The following is a 22987-nucleotide window of genomic DNA, read 5'->3' as shown; positions in this document are numbered from 1 at the left end:
AAACGAGATTTCACGTCGCCCATGTGGTAATTAACTGGCTTCCATTTTCACCCACGGCCTATTTTTACCTCTTTGCCACTGAGGTCTCGCTCCATATTTTAACACACCCATCCCTTCTGATCATTACATCAGCTGTCCCCTGCCTTCCCGGGAAAGAGGGTGTGGAGCTGGAGGCCATGGGCCCTCGCCATTCCGAGCGGACCCACGCCATTCCCACCTGGTCACTCATTTCTCATGGCCTCGGGGGTGTTTGCAAGGCTGTCCAAAATCAAGCGCTTCCTTCCCATCCCAAGCTTGGCATCGGCACCACCCACCGGGCACCGGGCACCTTAGGGCTTCACTGCTCCTTGGACCTTGGGGTGGTGGGCTTGGGCCAGCCGGCCCTTCCCCTCCAGCTTCTGCCTCCAGACCCGGCTCTGCTCCTCTGCCCCAGCCCTCCCTTCTGCACCCGGCCGACCCCTTGGCCTGACGTCTGCGGGGTGACGGGTGGTGGCCCTCGGCTGTTGTTGGGGAGGACATTCAGCCCCCAAGGTTGGTCAGCACCAGGCTCCTGGGAGACCGGAGGACCCCAAGACAAAGAGCAGCCACGCCAGGTCCCACGCGGGAAGGGGGTGCACCCAGGAAGGAACGCGGAGATGGCAGGGTCGGCCGCTGTCCCTACTCTCCGGACTCCCAGTGGCTGGGAAGTCCCCATCCGAGGAGACTCCCCAGCCCCCGGGCCTCAGCGCGGCGGGCCCCCAAGAACTTGAGAATGCCCGTGGGCCCGGGAGGGAGGCCAGAGCCGCCCCAGGCCCACACACCCGCTGCGCCCATCCCGCCACGGACATCTGCCCCGCGCCCCTCCCCGCCTCATGCTCGGCCATCCCTTTCATCACCGCTTCTTGGGATCCGAATGGTTTCCACCATGGCCCCACCCCCACCCCGCGTGGGGCTGGGGCAGGGCGGGGCCCCGGCCACCCCCATCACTCTCCTCGCCCCTCAAGCCGCCGTCCATGTTTCTCCTGTTGCGGTCTGTGTGCTCCCTGCCTCTTCTCTGCCTCTCCTCTCGGCCGCCTCGCTCCTCTTCGTCCCCTTGTCTCTACCCTGCAGCCTCTTCACTCGGCTCCAACTAATCTGTCTCTCTTGGCCTCTCTCTCCCCACTCCTTCCTCCCATCTGCTCCTCACAGGAATGTCCCCGGGCCAGCGACGGGCCCCTCCGCCCCTCCCTCTGCCGCTCTCTGTGCACTTGTCTCTCTGTCTCTCTCCGTCCCGTGACCTCCAATAGCTTCAGCGGCGCTGACCGTCTTTTCCCAGGCTGCTCTGCAGCTGTGCTGACGCTGCGGCGTGGCCGAAATAACTTCGACTTTCTCATACCTCCAGCAGCCAACCTCCGCTCCGCTCCTCTCCCCCTCTATTTTTAACCTGAGTTTACCTCTCCAGCTATTTCGGTCTCCTCTTCCTTCCCGTGCCTGCCCGCGTGAGCACGTGCCCACGTGTGTGTGTGTGTGTGTGTTGTGCGTGTCCGTGTGCGTACGTGTGCTCTGCTGTGGCCTCGCCTCTGGCAGGGGCACCCGCGTGTCCCTGGGCGGGGTGGGGCGTCTCCGCGTTGTCCCGGCCAGGCCAGGTTCTCACAGCAGGTGCATCGTGTGTGTGTGTGTGTGTGTGTGTGTGTGTGTGTGTGTGTGTGGTTCTCGGGGTGTCTGTCCCTGAGAGCGCTCCCTGCTTTTCCTGGTCCAGTTCGTCCCCATTCGCCAGCACACCTCGGCATGCCTGGGTGTCCCCACATGTGTCTCCTCTCGGGATCGACGTGCGCGTAGGGCTGTGTGTGCGTCCTCTCGCTGCTCTGGTTGACCTGCCTCGTGCCATCCTCTCCCCGTTCCCCTGGGTGTCTGTTGGGCTTGTGCGTGCTTGTGTGTGCGTGTGTATGTGTGTGTGTGTGCACGCACGCGTGCACGCATACACCCTGCTGTTGGGCCCTGGCGTCTCCCCTCCAGGGCCTGGCACATTCTGTGCATGTCTGTCTGTGTCTGTCATGGCCAATCGTGTGCTGGTGGCTGGTCCATACCCAGGGCCATGGCTTGTGTCCAGCCTGTGTGGTCTCCAAGTCTGGCTCTGGTCCTCTCAAAGCTGTTCCGTTGTAGCCTGTCCCGAGCCCCACGCTGCCAGTCTTCCCATCTCCTCGCTGCCTGCCCCCACCTCTCCTGCTCATGGGGATGTTCCAGCCTGGTCCCTGGGCAGGCTTTTAAATGCCCCCTTCCTGAGCCCCAGCTGGACAGAGCCTGGGCTCACCGCCCAGCCCCTGAGCCAGAGAGTCTGGCTCCCTGGGAACAGCATGGAGTCGAACATACAGACAGGGCCTCTCAGGAAATCCTCAGATCTGGGGCTCCTCGGGGGTGCCCCGTCTTTCTCTGAACCTGGGCGAGAGCCTCCTCAAATGTGCAGTCCTCAGGGTCCAAGAAGGGTGGGAACTGGGGAGTAAGGGGGGAATGACTTTGCCCTATCGAAATTAGTTTAAGTCAAACAAAATTAAGAATTCAGCTGCCAGTCATACTGGCCACGTCTCAAATGCTCAGTCGCCACACATGGGCAGCGCAGGGGTAGAACACTTCCGTCATCATAGACAGTTCTGCTGGACAGAGCTGTGCGGACAGTGGTCCTGACCTCACCTGGTCAGCCTTGTGTCCGAAGGGCACCTATGTTCTCGCTGAGCCTGAACAAACACAGGTGGGCCGTCCGGGAGACAGGTGTGTTTGCAGAAGGTAATGATGCAGAGAGGTGACCTGGACCCGCCTCCGTGGAGCCTCCCCTCCGGGGGGCGGGGGGACGTGGCTAGCAGAGATGCGAGGCACCTCTGAGGAGGGGCTGGAGGATGGGGGTTTTTTGGGGGCGCGGGAGGAGTGGGAGTACCCCTCAAAACAGCACCCACAGGGCAGTCAAGGCAGATCACACCGAGGCAGTGTGGGGAGAGCATCGGGTCTCCCTGTGGACGAGAGCACAGCTTCTACTGGGCCACAGGAGGTGGCAGCTGTTCGGGTCTCAGAGAAGGTCCTGCCGCCACCCAGGCAGGTGGCGCCCAGCCCGGCCCACCTCCCGCCGTGCTCACTGGGACTCCCCCTGCCCCCAGGCTGCCTACAGGCGGGAAGGTGGTGAACACAGCCCCCGTGCCCAGCCAGACGCCTCACGATGAGTCTGACCGCCGGACCGAGCCACGCTCCTCTGTCTCAGATCTCGTCAACTCCCTCACCAGCGAGATGCTCATGGTGAGAAGGGCAGGAGCCGGGCGGGGAGGCCCGGGGCAGGGTTAGGGGGCGACAGCGTGGGCGTCGCCCCCAGGCAGGGGAACCCGCGTGGTGAATGCCTGAGCAAGGCCTGGCTTCTTCTCCCAGCTCTTTCACCGAAGCGTCCTCTCTGTGCCTCAGTTTCCTCATTTGTCAAGTGAGAATAACAATGTCCAGTCTCTTTCTGGCTTGAACAGGGGCCTAAGAAAACCTACTCGTGTGAGATGCTTTTATGGTCCTGGAAGGAAAGGTTAGTGGACAGAGGGCTTGGGGTATCCCACTGAACAGAGAGGTCTGAGGCAGAGCTCCCAGTGAAACTTCCCCATCCCTGGTACCTTCCCAACCCCCATTGCTGGGGGGCCAACTGAGGCCCAAAGGGAGCAAGGGAACAGGAACTGCCTGGTCCTGATCCCTGTGAGGCGACAGTGGTGCCGGGGTTCACTTGTCCACAGCCCACCCCACTGGGATCCCAGCCCTGTGGTTCTGGGGCACTTTTCATCAAGGCAGAGGTTGTGACTTCACACAGCGCCCCCTGGTGTCGGCAGTGAGTCACAGCCGCTTGCCCCGCTGAGCTTTCCGAAGGCAAATTTGCAGGCAGGAGTCGGTCCCAGGTCTGGCAGCTCAGAAGGCCCAGGAGGGCTTGAGGAAGGTGCGAGAGGGGAACCCAGTGCCTGCTGTGTTCCTACCAGACATGACCTGGGACAAGGCGCTTCCCCTCCCTGGTCAGGGCCCCCTTCTCCCCGCTCCTGTAGAGAGAAGGAAGGGGCTTGGGGTGTGCTCTCCGGCCCTCGCCAGCGCCGATGTCATTCGGTTCAGAATTCCCTTGCCCACTGTCTTGACACCGCAGCCCCCACCCTCCCTGAGACCCTCAGAGCCCCACCCTTTGCCATTTAGGGTTCTAGTCGGTTCTATCCATTGATCCCCACTGCCCTTTTCTAGCCCAGCCCGGGGACCTTGTTAAAATGCAGACCCCCAGGCAGCAGGCCCGAGGTGGGTCCGCGAGTCTGTGTTTCTCTTGGCTGCAGACCGGAGCACCGGACTTTCCACTCCAGATCTGGTCTCCCTCGGGCCTCCTCACCTCTCCCCTGTTCCCCGCTACCTCCCAGGCCCTTGCGTGCTTGGCCCTCTGTTACCCGCCTGTCTGTCCTTTCCCACCCAGGTGGGTGGCTCAGCCATCGTCTCCTCTGGACAGGCGACCGTCACAGTCTGTCCTGCCTCCCTGCACAGCCTCTTCATCAGTTACAGCTTCCCGGTTGCCACCGGTTCCCAGAAGGGACGGCCCTTTCCCAGCCAGCTTGCCTTGCTGCCCCCAGGGAGGGGCGGACAGCTACAGGCAGAGGAAGGAAGTGCAGGCCCAGGGCCCTCTCCTGTGCTCAGCAGAGGCTCAGAGCTGGGCAGCTGGGGTCCGACGGCCCAGCCCGAAGCCAAAGCCAGGTCATTTAGCGTCAGTAGTGCTGAGGAAGATGCAGGGCAGACGTCAACTGCTGTCTGACCTCCAGGCCCAAAGCTGCAGAAGCTGGGGATCAGGAGAAGGACTCAGGTACCCACAGCTCGCCAGAGGTAGGGACTGAGGGGCCATAGAGGAGGGCTGGCCACACCCACACCCACATCTGAGTCCACCCGCCCTGGCACTGCCCAAATGCTCTTTGATGCTTACTTCTACATGAACTCAGGCAGCACCTCCCCCGGGGCGTGGTGGGGGTGGCCAGCCCAGTTACCATGGAAACAGCTCCTTGAGCTGCCTCAGCTGGTTAATTAGGACTCAGGGCTGTGGTTCTGAAAGGCCAGGAGCAGGCACAAAGCCCCCGCCTGCTTCCAAGGTGAAGCCCACTTGACACCCACCACCCCCGCCCCCCGAGCCCCAAACCACCTTATTTGGGAGCCAAGAACCAAGTGACCAGAAGGGCTTTAGGTGAGCCACCTGGACTCCAGTCCCTAGCAACTCCACCCTGGTTGTTGAAGAGACAGGGAGGGGCAAGTCATCTTTGCAGGTTCCGCGGCAGCCGTGGCAGGGGCCAGGCTGCAAAGCAGGACTGCGGAAGGGACGTAAACCCACATAGCCCTCCCGGGAAGCCTGCAAGCCAGGTCTCCTGGACCCATTCCACAGACGCGGAGACTGAGCTTCAGAGGGAGTGGGCTGGAACGAGGAGCGAGAGGGATCGCCAGGGGAACACTGCATCCGGGTCGGGAAGCCCACTCTCAGTGGGCCTAGGGTGGAGCTTGCAGGGCTGCCTGGACCCCGCCGAGGGTCAGCGGCTGGAGGGACCCCCCCCCCTCAGCTGCCCTTCCAGCTCCAGGCGGGACCAGAGTGTGGCTGGGGAAGCCCCAGACACTGGATCTAAGCGTGAGCGTGAGGGGCAGCTAGGAGGGCACTCACAATGGCTGGCACTGACCTGGGTTCGAGACCCCACTCACTACTTCCTCACAGGTGACTTGATCTGTCGGTAATCTCTCTGTACCCCAAACCGAACTGGAACCTAGTCATGCCTGCCTCCTCGGAAGCTCGTAGGGAGTCTGAGGGCCGAGCACGTGGCAGTTACTACTATCTGTGTGATTTGGATGTTTCTCACCTGTTCCCCGCCCCCCTCACTGGCTTGGGGGAGAGTCCCAACATTGCCACGGGATGTGGCCTGCTTCAGTGGAAAGCGCAGGCTTCGAAGTCAGAGAAGGTTTACACTGCTGTGCAGTCTTAGGTGTGTGACTTAACTTCTCTGAGCCAGTCTCCTCGGATAGGGCAGCGGTAACTACCTCGCCCACCGTCGTCAGGATTCAGTAAGGAGGTGAAGTAAGAGTCTTCTGCCATGGTAGATGCACACTTTACCCATTCCTATCATCTGTATTATTTAGTATTTCAGTGGGGACACCTCTCCGGGAGGAAAGGGGAGGCGCAGAGAAGGCTCCCATGTGGGAAGTGGGGAGAAAGAACAGGGGCCACAGATTCACCCGAAATGTGGCGCCTGAGCCCCACTTCTAGCTCTCATCCAATTGTCTGAGGAGCCCTTCGTACAGGGACACCTGGGCCACGCGAACCCCCTGGGTCCGGGGCAGCATCTTGGGTGGGCCCCAGGTGGCCGGGGGTGGGCAGGGTTCCAAAACCTCCTCAGGTGTTCCCTGTGAGCAGCCACAGCCGAGTAGGCGTGACTAGGAGACCCTCCCCCCAATTCCTGGGAATGGGACATTCACGCCACCCTTCACATGTCTATCGGTTGCTAGGTTGACCCAAGTGCCACCCCTGAGGGAGGGGACAAAATTCGGATGTAGCCCTCCCTTCCCGCGGTCCTCAGCCCCGGTGCGCGGTACTGTCATCTGAGGCTCCTTTTAGACGACCTTGCTGCCCAGCCACCTCCGGGCCCCCCACATCAGGCTTCCAGGGGCACCGAGCCTGGGAATCTATGCTTCTAATGTCACGCCCTCGCACAAACAGACGTTGCTCCTGAAAACGCCGCGCTCTCATTTTGTAAATTACATCATCCTTCGAACCCCAGAGAGTCACTTTCTAAAGAAATATCGTGGTGAACTCTTTTGAGAGGTGAACAACCTCCCTGGTCTGTTTGGTAGCCCAGGTTTTTGTGTTGGCGTATTCTACAAAATGCACAAAAATGTCCCACAGGGCTGTGGGAGGGCGGAAAAATGGAGGATGGAGCCGGGGGCCCAGGGCGAGCCAGCACAGTGGTGACCAGGGGAGGCAAAGGCAGCCCGTGGCAGAGAGAGGGGGCGGCAGACCCGGGGTGTCTGGGAGAGGCTGGGGGGGCAGGTGCACACTGCCCTGGGGTTCAGGAGACAGGAGCCATCCCGGCTCTGCCTGGCCTCCCTGTGCGACCCGGCCCAGGGCCGTCTGCCTGAGCACCCTCACCTGGATGGGAATGTGGGACGGGCCCCACCAGCTCTGCATTGTGCCGTGGGAGCTTTGGGGAAGCAGAATCCTCCCCGACCCTGCTGGCCTCTCGCCCGCCCCCAGCTCTCCCCAGGCTCCGAGGAGGACGAGGCCCACGAGGGCTGCAGCCGAGAGAACCTGGGCCGGATCCAGTTCAGCGTTGGCTACAACTTCCAGGAGTCCACGCTCACCGTGAAGATCATGAAGGCCCAGGAGCTGCCCGCCAAGGACTTCAGCGGCACCAGCGACCCCTTCGTCAAGATCTACCTGCTGCCAGACAAGAAGCACAAGCTGGAGACCAAGGTGAAGAGGAAGAACCTGAACCCCCACTGGAACGAGACCTTCCTCTTCGAAGGTGAGGCTGGTGCCACCCCCAGACCCCCGCCCCCACATGTGTACGCGTGACCGCAGGCGCAAACTCACACGTAAAGACGTGCACATGCACATGCACACGCGTGCACTGGCGCGTGCCCACACAGCACGTGTCTCGCCCAGTTAACCGGCTGCATTTTGTGTCTGGCTGGGATTAGGGTATGAGACCCAGTGGAGCTGGCGTCACGGCCGGAGACTGAGGAGGAAAGCGGGGCCACTTCTAGGGGCCCAAACACACGACTCTTCCCGAATTAGGCAGGCAAGAAGGAAGGCACCCCACTGGGTCCAGAGGTAGAACATCTGGAGCAACCATAGTGTCGTGGCTAAGAGCCCAGGCCGTGGCCCGCGCTGCTGCCTGAGCTGGAATCCCAGCTCTGCTGCTTACTAGCTGTGTGACCTGGAGCAAGTGTCTGCGCTGTTCTGTGCCTCGGTTTCAAATCGGCAAATTACGAAAGCTCTTACAATCGTGCCCGTTCCATTAGTTTGTTAATACATTCCTCTGTTCCCATTCCCTGCCTCCCTCCGCCTGGGACAGGCCCCTCCAGATGGACAGGAAACGCCCTGCCTCTCTCCTTCAGGCCCTTCTTTATCTCTTATCCCCGTGGATTCCAGGTAACCAGGAAGCTGGTGTGTGGTCAGGGAGGGATTTCTGTCCCAGGCTCCTCTGTGAGCCCGGATACCACTTAGAGAGAAGCCAAAAGCCTTTCCCAACACCCCTGTTCAATCAGTGAGGACAAATCCTGATAGTCCGGCTCTCCAGAATCCTCAGTGGCCGCTCTCCTTCCTGCTCACACCCTGGCCCTGGATCTGACCCCCTCGGGCCTCCAGGCTGGCCCACGTCCTCTGCACCTCCCAGGCCCGCCGCTCCTCCGACGAAGCCTCCCAAGGTCCGACGCCTCCAGAGTCAGACCTTCCACTGGCCCCCCACCCGAGCTCCACGGCCCGGCTCTCCCCCGGCCTGCGCCCGGCTCCCCACCCCCAGCCCCCGGCACACTCCTGCCGCTCCTTCAGGTCATCCTGCTGGCACTTATTCATTCGTTCAATTATTGATTCACTTAACAAATATTTATCGAGTGCCTACTATGTGCCAGAAACAGCGTTAGAGGCTGAGATGCCTTCCTGGAAATGCTAGCCTGGAGAGTCGGACTCAAGGAAACAGACAGGTGAAGCGCTATTAAGCCTGCGATACGAGCCGGGAGAGGGAAGCACTAGAGTGTAGGACCCCCCTGGGGACGTCAGGACAGAAAGCGGAGACGGGGCGTGGTTGGGGGCCAGCTTGCGCCGCCGAGGCTAAGGGGCCGGTGTGGCCGCAGCCCAGTCACTGCGTGAAGAGTGGTCACAGGATAAGCAAGGGGAGGGCAGTGGGCCGAGTCGCCGTTGAAGGAGGTGAAGCCACGGCGGGGCACGCGGCTTTCATTCTAAGTGCCCTGGGAGCCACTGAGAGGCTTTCAGTGAGTATCATGATGCGATTCTATTTTTAAAAGCTCGCTCCGGCTGCTGCGTTTGAGAATGGACTGTAGGAGGAAGCGAGCCAGTGGGGAGGGCGGTTTGGAGACTCTTCTGATTGTCTAGGCAGGAGGAGCCAGTGGCTTGGAGGGGGACGGAGGCAGCGGAGAAGGGGGCAGCTGTGGGATCTGTTGAGGAAGGATGGAAAGACAGGCTGGTCCTAGGACGTGAGTCCTCCTGGGGCCTCCTGTCTGGCGGCTGTGGCCATCTCAGGCAGGGCCGCTTACTCAGACTTGCCTCAGGACATTTGGCAGGGGCAGAGATGTCCAGAGAGCACGAGGGCCACAGCCCGGCCACCGAGATGGACACACGACGACTGAGTGAATGAACAGCCCCATTCTGCTCTCTATTAGCTGTGGGACTTTGAGCAAGTGATGTAAGCCACCTGGGCCTCAGTCTCTTCACCTGGGGGAGGGACAAGACACCGTCCACCTCAGAGAGCTGTCGAGAGAGACAGATGAGACGATGACAGGTCTTGCTAAGGCTTCGGGGAGGCCGGACATCGGGTGTGGCCGGGGTAGGACCGCCGCGGGAGGGCGCGGGGCCAGCCCTGCTTCTCGCAGCCGTCCTGCCCACGAGGCTCGCCCCGCCTGGGCCCCGCGCGGCCCCTCGTCCCGCTCTTCACCCCCGCCGTCTGTCCCCCAGGTTTCCCCTACGAGAAGGTGGTGCAGAGGGTCCTCTACCTCCAGGTCCTGGACTACGACCGCTTCAGCCGCAATGACCCCATCGGGGAGGTGTCCATCCCCCTCAACAAGGTGGACCTGACCCAGATGCAGACCTTCTGGAAGGATCTGAAGCCATGCAGCGATGGGAGTGTAAGGCCCCAGCCAAGGGCCCCTGGCTGGGGGGGCTGGCAGGTCACGGCTGGCGGGTCTGGTCCTGGCCCCACCCCTCGACCTTAGGGGGTGAGGAGCACTGCGGGCAGGGGGTGCAGATGGACAGCCCCGTGAGAGCTGAGTTCCCAGCAGCGGTCCCAGATCTGAGGCTTGGTACTTGGGGGGACACACTTGAGCTGTGATAAAGAACTTGGGGCTCTGTTCAGGGAGCAGGGGTGGTCCCACAGGGGACAGTGTACAGACCTGCCCCATGAGGGGAAACCAAGTGTGACAGAGGTGACAGACAGAGGAGGGGGTAGGCACCCAGGTGAGGTGGAGGGGGCCTGGGACAGTGGGGCCAACCAGAGAGCTCAGCAACCATCCCGCCCCCCCCCCCAGACCCCACACCCCTCCTGGTCTCCCTTGGAGGGGAGATGAGGGGCGTGGCCCCTGGGCCAGCCTCACCCCTCCGCTTGTCCCTCCCAGGGGAGCAGAGGGGAGCTGCTCTTGTCGCTCTGCTACAACCCCTCTGCCAACTCCATCATCGTGAACATCATCAAAGCCCGGAACCTCAAAGCCATGGACATCGGGGGCACGTCAGGTGCGGGGGGCTTCTCGAGGCAGAGGGCTGGGGAGGCGCCCGCGACACTGGAGTCCTGCCGAATGTGGACAGCTGGGTCCACACCGTGTCTCTCAGCCCCAACCCTCAGGCCCCGCCGCCGGTCCCGACCCCTCTGCCCCAGAGCCTCTGGTGGCCCCCTTTGGAGCAGCCTCTGGGCCAACATCACCTTCGACTCTGCCCGTCCCAGAATCAGGAAGAAGGGGACACTGTGGGGGGGAGACCCAGCTTGCAGCCCTAGCTCCGACACTACTTGCCTGTGACCTCGGGCGAGACCTGGCCTCCTGGGGCTCGGTTTCCTTGGTGTTTCCAGGAGGGCACCAGGTGATGGCCAAGGTCCCTCCTGGCACCCCCTCCATCTGCCGATCCCCCAGATTCCCCTCGTTCTTGCTTGGGGCTTTCTTGACCCCCACCCCCCCGTGGAAAGAAAGCACACCGCCCCTTCCGCCCCCAGCTTCCACACCTGAAGGGAGAAGGGGAGCCCGGGGAGCCCCCCACTGCCCCGCTGACCCTTCCCCTCCTCGTTCCCAGACCCCTACGTGAAGGTGTGGCTGATGTACAAGGACAAGCGGGTGGAGAAGAAGAAGACGGTGACGATGAAGAGGAACCTGAACCCCATCTTCAACGAGTCCTTTGCCTTCGACATCCCCACGGAGAAGCTGAGGGAGACGACCATCATCATCACCGTCATGGACAAGGACAAGCTCAGCCGCAACGACGTCATCGGCAAGGTAGGCGGCAAGGCAGGTGGGGTGCCGCACGCATGGCCGGCGCCGCGAAGGTCTGTCCTCGCGAGCAGCAGCCGCGTGGTGGGCGAGCGCAGGGCCGGGCAGCGGGAGGGGGAAGGTCAGCCCCTTCCCCGCTCCGGACCTGCGTCTCATCTGAAAACGAGGGGATTGGACGGAATCCTCTGTAAGTGTCAGGCTGTGGGCCGACCAGCTGCAGACAGACCCCTGGAAGGGCAGGGGAAGAAGGACGTGGGAAGAAGAGGTGCCCCAGGTCCCACAAAGAGGGTGTTCTGGACAAGACCGTCAGGGGGCAATGTCGCCCAGGCTCCCACCTGTGGAGGGCGAGCTATGTGGGGCAGTGCCGAGAGCTGCAGTAGGCCTCCGCAAACCCAGCTGCACAGTTCACCTCATCTGCTCCTGGACAGCTGCGTGACCTTGGGCGAGTCGCTCGCTTCTCTGAGCTTCGGTGTTCTCATCTGTAAAATCGAGCTACTAATACTGACCCTGTAGGTGTAAGAATTCCTGACATGTGGACGTTCTCCTAATCGAAAGGGATCTCTCGTCATATATTACCCCAAAAATCCATGCCTCGCCTTGAGTTTTTCCAAGATATAAACGCTTTTATTTTTCTGCTTCGAAGCACCTATTCCTATGTTTATGGACGGTTTAGTGCTGAGACTGTAGGCTTGGGAGTCGGACTGCTGGTGTCCAGGTCCAGCCTCATCCTCCTCACAGTCATAAGCTTTCTGAGCCCTGTTTCCTCCTCTTTACATGAACAGGCTAGTCCCAACCCCAGTGTGCTGGGAGGGGATTCGATAACAGGTAGGATGCTAAGCACAGTACTTGGAACGCATGTGTTAGCTACTGTTACGATAAAAGTTATTTTTGAAACGTCCCTCCAAGGGGCATGTGCGTCCGTCCGTTCAGACATGGAGGTTTGACCAGGAACAGTGCAGGAAACCCATGATCGGGGCAGGTGAAGGGGAAAGGTGGGTGTAAGGAGAGAGCGAGATGAGACAATGGATCACCTGGGTGAGGCGTCGCCCTGTGTGAGGGAAACAAGCAAGAGCCCCCACAGGGAAAGGGGTCAGGGTGGAGGCGCCCCGAGACAGATGGGGATGGAGCACTTAGCTATTGGGGATGAGGAATGTCGCTGTCTCAGAGAGGAGACCTAGCCCTGACTGCCATCTAGCAAGGCCCAGGGGACGCGGCTGGCCACCCTGTGGTCACGGGATGGGATCGGCCATACCCCAGCAGGGCCGTGTGTTCTGAGCAGGGCCGGGGCCTGCTGAGCTCAGAACAACTCAGGCCAAGGGCTGAGTGACCGTATCTATGTCTAAGCTCTTCTAAAGCTTCGCCTTTCAGAGGTGGATGCTCCTTAGATACCAATTATAGCTCCTTTTTAAATAGTACTGCCTACTGAACAAAGTGGAGGTGAGTTTGTTCTGACTTTGGCCTGGACAGCTTAGGGAGCCCTGTGCTCTTAGCCAGCCACCATTCACAAGGCTGGGTCAGCAGGTGTGTGTGTGGGGGGTGGGGGGGATCACGTTCACAGTCCCAGGAGGCTGTGAAGTCCCTAACGCAGAGGCCAACAGGATGGGGGGCTGGTCGTGTAGAGCCCAAAGGCCCGATTTTAAATCCCTCTGCACCACTTATCAATTCTGTGACTGTAGGTACGTCTCTTAACGCTCTGTGCCTCAGTTTCTCCTCTGTAAAATGAGGATAATGTACCTGTCTCCCAAGTCAAGATTTGATGATCTATGTGTATAGAGCCCCTGGCTCAGTGCCTGGCGTGTGGCAAGTGGCCAGGAAGTGGGAGCAATCGTAATCAAGGAAAGAGAGTGCCAAACAGGAAGGGCGGGGAAGGGCAAGGCAGTGAGCTGCTTCCCTCCACCGCCTTCAACCCCCGACTGCAAAACAGGTCAGAAGTCTGATTCCAAAGGGCCAGGCCCGCTCTGGCCCCAAAGAAACTAGGCTAGGCTGGCAGGGGGAGGGAAAGGAGGGCCTCTTCGGGGTGGGTCGTCACGACGTGCAGAGGCCCCTTGGTCCCAACGATCACCGATCACTGTGTCGGTGTGGAGATTGTGTCATGGTAGAGATTGTCCCCCTCCCCCGGTGGGGGCGAGGACAATGCCTCGGAGAGCGCCACTAATGCCGGACTCTTCCCTCTCTCCCCAGATCTACCTGTCATGGAAGAGCGGGCCCGGGGAGGTGAAACACTGGAAGGACATGATTGCCCGTCCCCGGCAGCCTGTGGCCCAGTGGCACCAGCTGAAGGCCTGAGTGGGGCCGAGGGAGGCCCAGGGGGCCGAGGGTCTGGGTCCCCATCATGCCCTCGCCACTTTATGCACAACGCCCGGCCTGGCCCCCCTGCCGTGGGTGAGGGGAGGACCCCGACGGCTTGGCCAAGGAGGGGTCCCAGGAATCGTTTGGGCCCCATTTCTGTTGAAGTACCAGCCCCATCCTCCGCCCGTCCAGCTCTGGGGGAGGGGCTCCGGGAGCCATTTCCCTGCTTTGCCCCTTTCCTTCCTGACTTGCCGACACTACAGAAGTGGGGAAGAGCGTGAGAGCCAGACAGGCGGCCAGGCAGATCCCTCCAGACGCCCGCCAGGTGGGCACGGTCCCCCGTTTTCTTTAAGGCAGTGCCTGGAGTGGAGAGAGGCCGCCCCCTCCCCAATCCCCGATCCAGACCCGGGAGAGGGGAGGCCGAGGCGTTTGGCCCCGGCCTGGCCAGGAGAGGCCCATCCGAGGGCAGTTTCAGGCGCCGGCTGGGCCCTGAACACCAAGGATAGTCCGTAGCCCCCCTCTGGGGTCCTGGAGCCGCAGCCCTGTGTATCTGTGTTGTGTCCACCGTGTGTGTGTGTGTGTGTGTGTGTGTGTGTGTGTGTGTGTGTGTGTGTGTGTGTGGTGAGGGCCTCGTTTCCTGTCCCCCTGGGGCCAGCAGCGCTGAAGGCCAGGCAGAGAGGGCAGGCTTTCAGGAAGCGAGGCAGGACCGGAGGCCTGCAGAGGACAGTGCACCGAGCCCGGGGTTGAGGAAGGAGAGGCAGGCGCGGGCTAAGTGGGGCGGGGATGGGGGAGGATGGGGTGGGGAGGAGGGCCAGACCGAGCTGGGCCGAGAGCTGCACCGCCTCCCGCTGCTCCCCACGACCGTCTGCGCTCCCCGCTTCTGTCTCCCCTCGTCCCCCAGGACCCCTCTCTGCTCAGAGGTCTCCAGTCACTCTTTCCTCAGCAATTTCACCTCTCGAACATTGTTTTACACTTTTTAGGCACCTACTGTGCGCATCGCTTTCCACAAGGCGTCGCCGCCTGCTCCTTTTCCTCTCGGGGTCTCAAACCCCACTTGTCCTCTTCCCTAACACCCTCACCCAAGACCCCCTATCCTTCCCCGATCTCACATCCCAGTCATGCTGGCAACGTTCCCCACGATTCCCGCCTCCTTCCCCTTCCTGTCTCTCCCTGCCTGTGCGGACCTCCCTCCTCCTGCACCCACAGCTCCGCCCCTCCGTCCTCCATTCCCTGTCCTGCTCTCTGATCACGCATCGCCCGACCTTCTCCAGGAATGTCTTCTCACCTCGGCCACTGCTCCCCGTCCCTCAGAGCAACTACTTCTGCCCCTCTCAGTGCAGGCAGAGGAAGCAGGGAAAATGCCAGGATTCTGGGTTCCGAGGTCGCCCCACCCAAAGAAGCTCTGCTTCCTCCACGTCAGCCGCTGCAGGGACTAGAACTGGTTTCCCCTTGGAGACAGCAGATTTCGGGATGATCCCTGTTTAAGCCCGCTCATCCTCACGCGGGTCCTGGTGTTGATACAAGACAGCTGGTTGACGGCCTCCAATCCAGGGGTCCGCGAGCCGGGGCCCAGCATTCCCGGCGCACGCCGCCAGGTGGCGCTAGGTCACCGCAGTCTGTGAACGCGGTCTTGGACCACAGTTCTTCCCCAGATGGGGCTGACGCCTCAGCAAAGGAGCCTCCGGACAGGGTCCCCACTTACAGATCATGGCAAAAGCATAGGCATGTGGGAACCATTCTCCTTCAGTAGGCTTTCCCTCGAGCTGAGCATTCTGTTCTGTGCAGCAGACGGGTCCCATTTTTTGCCCATATCAAAGTTTTCTCACAGTGAATGTCGCGCCCCTGCTTCCACGCCTCCCCCCCCCACCCCCACCCCTTGGATCTGGAAGAATATCATACAAAGTAGGTGAATGATTTTGTAGAGTGAGAAGTGCTAATGTACAGCAAATAGTCACCCACATTCCTTGTAAATCTAAATTTTTCTCTATTGTAGCTTTGCTTAAAGTGGGGGGTCTACCCCAACTGCACCGTCCTGTCACGCGGGCTGTGGACCAGCCCCTGATGGGGACAGGAGGGCAGAGACTCTGGAGGCTGCGGGGAAGTGAAGAGAGGGTGCTGTCTCGAGAGGTGGAGGGGATCCTGTGCCCCTCCACCCCGTGGGAGGTGGGCGAGTGAGCAAAAGGCGCCCTGGCCTGCTGCACAGCCCCCCAGAGATCCAACCAATTTGCAAAGAGTGGGCGGGGCAATTGCACCCCTTTTTCCCCCCCGAGCCCCGCCCACGGGACAGTTACCCAATGCAGAGAGCATCTCCGGGCAGTCTGTTCCCTGTCTGATCCCACCAGGGAGCATTAATGAAACCCTCCTGGGGTTCTCTAACCCCCAGCCTCAAAACCCAGATGTAGGGGAAGGGCAGTAAGTGGTAGGCCAAGGGCCGGGTGGGCTGGCACGGGTGGAGGCAGGTGGTATGGGGTGAGGGTGGGGGAGGTCTAGGCCTATAGGAGAACAAGGAATGGGGGAACTTGAGGGTGGGGGAGGGCACCGGAGCCCAGCCACCATCCCAGGACCTTGGGCGATTCTCCCACACTCCCAGGGCCTCAGTTTCCCCATCTGCAAAATGATGGTAATAATACTTCACCTACCTCATAGGGGAGGTTGTGAGGCCGCCGTCACCTGACCTGGGGGTCAAGACAGGAGAACTCAGAAGGTGCTACTTGCAAGCAAAGTATTATTACTACAGCCTGAAAGCAAGGCCCACCTGCCCACCCCTCATAGAGCCTCCGGGGATAGCCGGGGCCCACCGGGGCCTATCTGTCTCTCCTCTTCTGTGTCCCAGGTCCCTTCATGAGTGTCATCTGCTGTCTTTGTGGGCGCCCTTAGACTTAGTCGTTACGTTGTTCAGGTATCCTTTCTTGTGACCATCTCCCCATGGAACTGCTGTACAATTCCACCTGCCCTAGGACCCCGCACCTGCCCACCGGCACCAGACACCAGGAAAACAGCCACAAAACAGCCAAGGGGACCCCCCCCCCAGAGTCCCCAGCCCGGCTGGGGCCCCAGGGGTGGGGGTTGGTGGCCGTTGTTTGTATTGTGTTTGAGTCCTTGAGCGCAAGTGTTTTATAAAAAAAAAACAAAAAACCCACTGTCACAAAAAATTTTGCAGCGAAGAGAAATGAAGACAAACTGAAGAAAAAAAAAAAAAGGAAAAAAGAACCATACAAAAATTTTCCACCACACGCACCCTCTAAGCCAGCAAGATTTCCTCTTTGCAAAATCATATTTTTGTGGGAATGGGCCCTGTTTTTTGTGGCAAGGCCCGTTCTGATTAATAAAGGATCGTGGAAAAGTAGGACCTTGGCTGTTTCCTCCGTGGGCCCCGGCCCTCCCTCACCCCCCAGGGGAAGAGGCAGTGGTTGAGGGGGAAGGGGAGCCTGGGCCTGAGTCTCCCCTCAGCTTCTCACCTTGAAGATTTGTCTTCACTGGTGAGGAGGCCCTTCCAGCCTGTCCTCAGATCTAGAATACCAACCAATCCAGCAGCTGCCCAGAGGGCAAAGGAGCAGCTACTCCTCGCAGATCTGGCCAGAAGTAAGGCTTGTTGGGAGTGGAGTCTTCCTGAGGTCTGAGGGGTACCTCTGTAGCTCACCCACTCCAACATCCCCTCCCTCAGTGCCCCGGGGACCCTCACTACCATCCAAAGCAGGTCAGACATATCAAAGGGGGACCCTCCACCTTCCTTCCCACCACCACCTGAACCTTGGCCGGGCCACTGCGGTTACGAGTCAGCGTTTTGCCCCCTTCCTGGTCCCTGTGGAGCTCCAGCTCTATGGGCTGAAGCTCTGGCATCTCTCCATCCTTTTCAGATTGAAGTCTTTAGGATTAGAAAAGTCTCTCGACTCTTAAATAAAAGGCCATGGCCAGACCCAGCCTGAGGGACTGAGCTCCAGTGCTTCCTTCTCCAGCCGCTGTGGCCCCAGGACAACTATTTCCTTCTTCCGGTCTCGGTTCTCTCAGACCTCAAGGGAGCAATAACCATTCCATCCCCTTTCCCCTTCCTCCCCGCCCACACACCGCCAGGGGAAGCCAAGGACTAGCAGTTCTCAGGGTACCTCAGAGGAAGGTGCTACCTCTGTTTTAGGCACAAAGGTGATGAGCCGCCCTCCTCCATTGTCACGTGTCCACCTGCTGGCTCCTGCCACACTCCAGAGCGAGGGGAACTATCGCGCTTTCTGCTCCCCAGCACCTGGCTGGCAGCTGCTTCCTTGAAGTGCACTAAGTACCCCCACCTGAAGCTGCCTGTCCTCTCCCTTCCTGCCCCATCAATTTCTGACGACCTGGTTTAAACGTAGGGTTAAAAGGTGGTTATTTCTTTTGTCCTCTGATCTCTGTCCCAGAGATTGGAGAGAGTCCTAGGGTCAGGTAAGTAGCCTCAAGAGTGCCCCTTGCCAGAACCTCTGTTCGGACTTTCTCTGGGGAAATGGCTCTGGAAAACTGGGCCTGCAAGCAGGGACAGCTCGGCCCCAGGAGAGGTGACAGCCTCTCGCCGTGAGCTCAGGGCCTCCTCCTGGACTTTTTGCCTCATTCTCCTGCCTTTGCTTCATTGGGTCTCTCTCTTCATTCACGACTATGCTGAGAGATTCGCCTCTCCCTCCCAGTGCCGAGGACCACAGCCCTCTGCAAATCCCTCCTGGATTCCACGGCTTTCTGTAAGGCCATCCTGGACTGCGCCCTGCTCTCCTCCCCTTCCCCAACAAAGACAGCCAGAAGGACGATGCTTGAACATGCCGTCCGCCCCAGCCCGTGGCTCCCCTGACCATCTGTGCCCCTCGACGATGCCCCGTTCCCCGTGTTTGTGTCCTGTGTGTACGTTTTGTGTCTCGTTTAGATTGTGAGCCCCCCCTGGGCAGGGACCCCTGTCTGAATACATGTTCCGTGTGGCACACCGGCGTGTGCTAATAAATGTCCATCCTCAGAACAAGAGCGCCCGGGTGTCTTAAGGAAGATTTGGGACAGATGGCTAAGCGAGCCCATGTTGGCGGCTTCAAAGACAGGGAGGTGCATCTGGACAAGGGTCTTGGTTCCCTAGCACCCTGTTCTGCTTTCCCAAGCCCCCTGAGGGTGGGCGGGAAGAGTGGGATGGTGGTAACAAAGCTAAGAAAAGATCCAAGCCCTCCCCCCATTTTTGCTGCTCTGCAGGCCAAGGGTTTTGGCTGTTGGAGGCTCCAGGAGGGAGGAAGAACAGGTTACGCAGCCGCCCACTTTACACCCAGACCTGACGCCAGCCAAGGACAGAGGGGACCTCCCGCGGTGTGGATTGAGCCCTGGGTTAGGAAACCTAATGTCCATTTACGGGCAAGTCACTCCCTCCCTGGGCCCGTTTCTCGCCCTGCCACCTCCCCTGCTCTTGTCCTCCTGGTCCCCACTGCCTGCCTTCCCGCTCCGATCCGCCGACTCCCGTGGCCTCTGCTCTGCCTGCCTGGTACAAACACAACGCCGCCAGGGCTCTCCTGCCCAGCCGCCCCGTGGCCCACACACCGCTGACCGCCCCCACACTGCTCAGGGAACTGCAGACCTGGCGTTGTTACAGGGGCGTCCCTCCAAAATCGTCGCCCCTTCTCCCTGCTGCCCTGAGGCCACGCGAGAAGTCACGGGCAGGCAGGTGGGAGGCGGGCTAGGACTCAGGGTATCACCGAGGAGAGCTATGATGCCCAGCTGTCCCTGGCAGCAACTCCCTTCGTACCCTGGTCACCCCCATTTCTGCATGGAGGCAGAGCCCCTCAGTAGCGCTCCCAAGCCAGGCATCAGCACCCACTTTCAGCAAACTCTCTAACTTCCCAGAAAGAACTGATGGTGGAGAGCTGGAGAGTAGCAAAGCAGAGGACCAGGCCTCAGGGTGGCCCAGGGGGACACGTCATGGGCAGACGCATCAGGGGAAGAGGTTCAGGGAGACAGACCAGAGGAAGGAAGGACAGTGCCGGCAGTTGTTACTCCAGGGTGACCATGGCTCCCCGCACCCCTCATCCCTTACATCCAAGATTTGCATGAAGGGAAGGTAGAGATGGGTGGAATCCTGAGTTGCAGCATTGGCTCTAGAAAAACCCAGCTCCTTATGTGCAGTTGGAGAAACTGAGGCCCAAGAGGCCAGGACTTCCTCAAGGTCACTCAGTCAAAAACAGAATCTGGACTGGAACCCATGCTTTCTGATTCCAGGACCGGCGATAGTTCTCCCGTGCCGTGACTTGGGTCAGTGGGGTCAGAGGACAGTCTCTGGTCTGCTGCTTCTCCCACACCACCTGAGTGGCCTATCTCAGTTCCTTACCCCGAGGTTCCAGAACCGGGAAGGCCCACTGGCCCTGATGGAGCCACGACAGGGGGAGCACGGGCACCTAAGGAGCCTTGGGAGACACAAAGTCTGCAGCGGCCCCAGACCCCTCTTCCTCCTCAAGAAGGAGGCGGTCTCCAGTCTTTCCCACCCACCAGATCTTTCTGCCCATTCGAAGCTTTCACTCTCATTTACAGGCTGACGGCTCCAGACCATTCCTGGCCTCCTCCTACCCCAGGCTCAGCCCAGCTGCCAGCAAAACTGCTGGGCCAGGCCTGACCTTTGGGCCTTGAATGACATCAGTCCTGTTGCCATGGTGATGGTGGCCCGGCGGCATCTTCTCATGGGAGATAGGCCTCGAGGCTTGAGGCTTTACAATTTTCTTCCTTTCTTTAAATCGTCAATATTTTTTTCTCCTGAACGATGAGAGGAGAAAGTAGTACCGTAACTGAATAAAAAGAGACCGAGAGGGAGAGACAGAGGAAAACAGGGGGAGACGGAAGGAGAAACGAAGGGTCACAGAGGCGAAGGCTGGGTGGGGGTCGGTCCCGGCGAAGAAACAGAGAAAGGTCGGCCCAGCTTGCGAGAGGCTCGAAAGCACGTCAAGCGTGTGGGATCCGAGACTGAAGCTGGCGAAGACCGAAGAAAGGGACCGGGACGCAGAGAGCGAGATACCCCAAGACCGGAAACCTGCCTTCAGCAGCCGAAGCCATTCGTGACCGGGGAAAAGTGCTTGTTCCCCAGACAGAGCACAGTCGGCTGGACCAGTCTAAAGCAGAGCTGGGGAACAGGGACAGAGGGCAGTGCCAGAGGGAGCCCAGGGTCCCCACAGCAATGGGACCCAGTGCTCCCAGGGCTTATAAATAAACAGGCATGTGGGAAATGCACATTCTTTCTCCAAGAAATGTATTTTATGTTTACAGCCAGTTTTGTTTTTTTTTTTTCCTTCCTAAAGCAAACACTACCATGCAGGGCCCCTGGCCCTGACAGTGTCCCTGAGTGTCCCCGGCCCTGGCCCCGTCCTCCCGTTATTGCTTGGGTGGGAAAGATCCGGCCCTGGGAATCGCAGAGCGCGACTCCACTCCTCACCCCCTTGTGGCTGTCCCTGGTGACGGAGGAGAGGCACACAGTGCTCGTCCCATGCCCCACGCCGTGCCAGCCACGCTGACTGTGCCCATGTAAGGGCATGGGGAGTGCAGGCAGTGGGCGAGGCACTGGAACAGCCTCCCGGGGCAGAGAGCCCCTCTCTTCTGTGCAGGAGGCCTAGAGGCGCAGTGGCTTCTTTTCAAAATTGACAGCTGGAAGGTTTAGGCTGTGGAGAAAGAAGGCAGAGCTCTTTTCCCAGCGTATTTCTAGGCACGAGCTGGAAGGAGAGAACTGAATAAAAGATGGAGGTGGAGACCCTGCCTCCTGAGTGCCCCTTCCCCATACAGATTTTGGGGGGCCTGGGGAGGGAGGTATGTACGATGAGCCCCGAAGGAGGGGCAAGGGCAGCTGCGGTGTTAGGGCCCCAATCAGAGTTTCCCACTTCTGTCCTGGGGCCCCGTCCCTCCAGACCCCTGGGCCAAGCCGTCCTCCAAGGGCAGGCAGTCTTGCCTTGCACAGGCGTGTGGTCCACCCAGAGGTAGCGGCTCCTGCACCAGAAAGGGTAAGTCTAGGGGATCCAAATTCCAGGAGGTGGAAGGGACGGTGGTGGGCCCCCTGGGCATCCGGACTCAGCTAAGGTGACGATTCCGCAGAGGGCGCTGACTCTGGTTCCAGGTAGAAGCTGGAGCCTCTAGAGTGATGTCAGCGACGCCATCAGGGACAGGACAAAAATACAAGGGACCGGATGGAGCCCAGACTTCTCGGTCTGACGACTGCCCAGAGACCAGCCAGGAGGCAGTTTTCTTACTACCCAGGAGTGTCTGAAGATGGCCTCCAGGCCTGCCTGTCCCCGGCAGCTCACTCAATGTGGCCCCTCCTCTGCCCTCTGCTCTCACGGACCTTCCTGGAGCCCCTCCTCCCAGAGAAGCCCAAGACCATCACCCAGAACACAGGCTCAGGTGCCCAGTCCTGGAGCGGCTTCCAGCGTGCGGAGGCTGCTCCCAGAAGGCCCCAGAACCCTGGAGCCACCGCCCCCAATAAGTAGGTCTTCTTCCTCCTCATCTTCGAAGGCCGGCACAGGGCGCCGGGGTGGTGGCCGGGGGATGGGCTCGTCGCGCTCCGCCATGCGCTCGACGGCGCCCTCGCCCACGAGGAAGACGGTGTCCGCGACGCGCGGGGGCCCGGTGACCGGGTTGTGGTCGTAGGAGAAGACGCGCAGGGCGCGCAGGGGATGCAGGTCGGGGAAGCCGCCCAGGCGGTTCCGGTCCAGGTCGAGGATGTGCAGGCGACCCATGCGCAGCAGCGGTGGCGGGAACTCCTCGAAACGGTTGCCGTAGAGCCAGAGGCCGCGCAGGCCTGTCATGCGTGGCAGGTCGGCGGGCAGCGCGCGCAGCCGGTTGTCGCCCATCTGTAGCGACTGCAGCGCCACCAGGCGCAGCAGCGGCCGCGGGAAGCGCCGCAGGAAGTTGCCCTCGATCCAGAGGCAGCGCAGGCTCTGCAGCTGCGCGAAGTCGTTGGGCAGCGCCAGCAGCCGGTTGCCGCCCAGGTAGAGGCGCGTGAGGCGCGGCAGGCGGCACAGGCCGTCGGGCAGGCGCTCGAGTTTGTTGAAGTCCAGAGCCAGGATGCGCAGCTCGCGCAGCTCCTCGATCTCCTCGGGCAGCTCACGCAGCCCCGTGCCGCTCACGTACAGCTTCTCCAGGCGGCTGAGCGCGCACACGGCGCTGGGCAGCCGCCGCAGCCGCCTCCCGCTCAGCTCCAGCTGCTGCTCGCCGTGGCGCAGCTGCTCCTCGGCGTCCGAAGGCAGCTCGTCCAGCGTGGACTCGGCGATGCCCATAGTCACGTGCCCCGGCCGGGGCCGCCGCCGCCGCCGCCCAGCATCGCTCCGTCCTGGCGGTGCCCGGGTGTCCCCGACGGGACCGAGGCCGCGCCGGCTCCGGGGCCCCCCGCCCCGGCCTGCCCCTGCGCCGGGAGGGGGGCCGTGCGGAGCCGGGAGGAGGTGCCCGCGCGGGGGCCCGCGCCGCGCGCCGCTCTCCGCCGCCCGCCCTCCGGCCTCCCCCGGCTCCCTCGGCTGGTGGCCGACTGGCTGGGTTTCGCGCTGACTCGCAGCTAGGCGACCCGTCGCCCTGG

General features: G+C 60.8%; 2 protein-coding genes across 8 annotated transcripts in view; one reads left to right on the top strand and one right to left on the bottom strand.

Annotated features, from left to right (window-relative positions):
- The window catches only part of SYT7 (synaptotagmin 7), a 56907-nt gene extending 42672 nt beyond the window's left edge, over window positions 1-14235 (top strand). For all 7 annotated transcript variants that reach the window (XM_016134218.2, XM_016134216.2, XM_016134215.2 and 4 more), the window contains 6 exons: window positions 3105-3240; window positions 7217-7487; window positions 9656-9825; window positions 10312-10426; window positions 10976-11175; window positions 13351-14235. In XM_016134218.2, the coding sequence (XP_015989704.1) occupies window positions 3105-3240; window positions 7217-7487; window positions 9656-9825; window positions 10312-10426; window positions 10976-11175; window positions 13351-13455 (997 nt within the window). In that variant the 3' untranslated portion in view covers window positions 13456-14235. The remainder of the gene's footprint in view (window positions 1-3104; window positions 3241-7216; window positions 7488-9655; window positions 9826-10311; window positions 10427-10975; window positions 11176-13350) is intronic.
- Window positions 14236-18866: 4631 nt separating this feature from the next.
- LRRC10B (leucine rich repeat containing 10B) lies at window positions 18867-22935 on the bottom strand. The gene has a single exon (XM_036221690.1). It carries the CDS (start codon window positions 22692-22694, stop codon window positions 21816-21818), a length of 879 nt encoding a protein of 292 aa, XP_036077583.1. The 5' UTR covers window positions 22695-22935; the 3' UTR covers window positions 18867-21815.
- Between the last annotated feature and the right edge of the window lie 52 nt (window positions 22936-22987).

Source organism: Rousettus aegyptiacus, unplaced genomic scaffold (genome assembly GCF_014176215.1).
Source record: "Rousettus aegyptiacus isolate mRouAeg1 unplaced genomic scaffold, mRouAeg1.p scaffold_m13_p_5, whole genome shotgun sequence".
NCBI lineage: Eukaryota > Metazoa > Chordata > Mammalia > Chiroptera > Pteropodidae > Rousettus > Rousettus aegyptiacus.
The sequence above is the reverse complement of the archived record's forward strand: the minus strand, read 5'-3'. Positions and strand labels throughout refer to the sequence as shown.

Excerpts from the sequence above, each read along its gene's own strand:
- LRRC10B (XM_036221690.1), bottom strand. The coding sequence starts at position 22,694 with ATGGGCATCGCCGAGTCCACGCTGGACGAGCTGCCTTCGGACGCCGAG.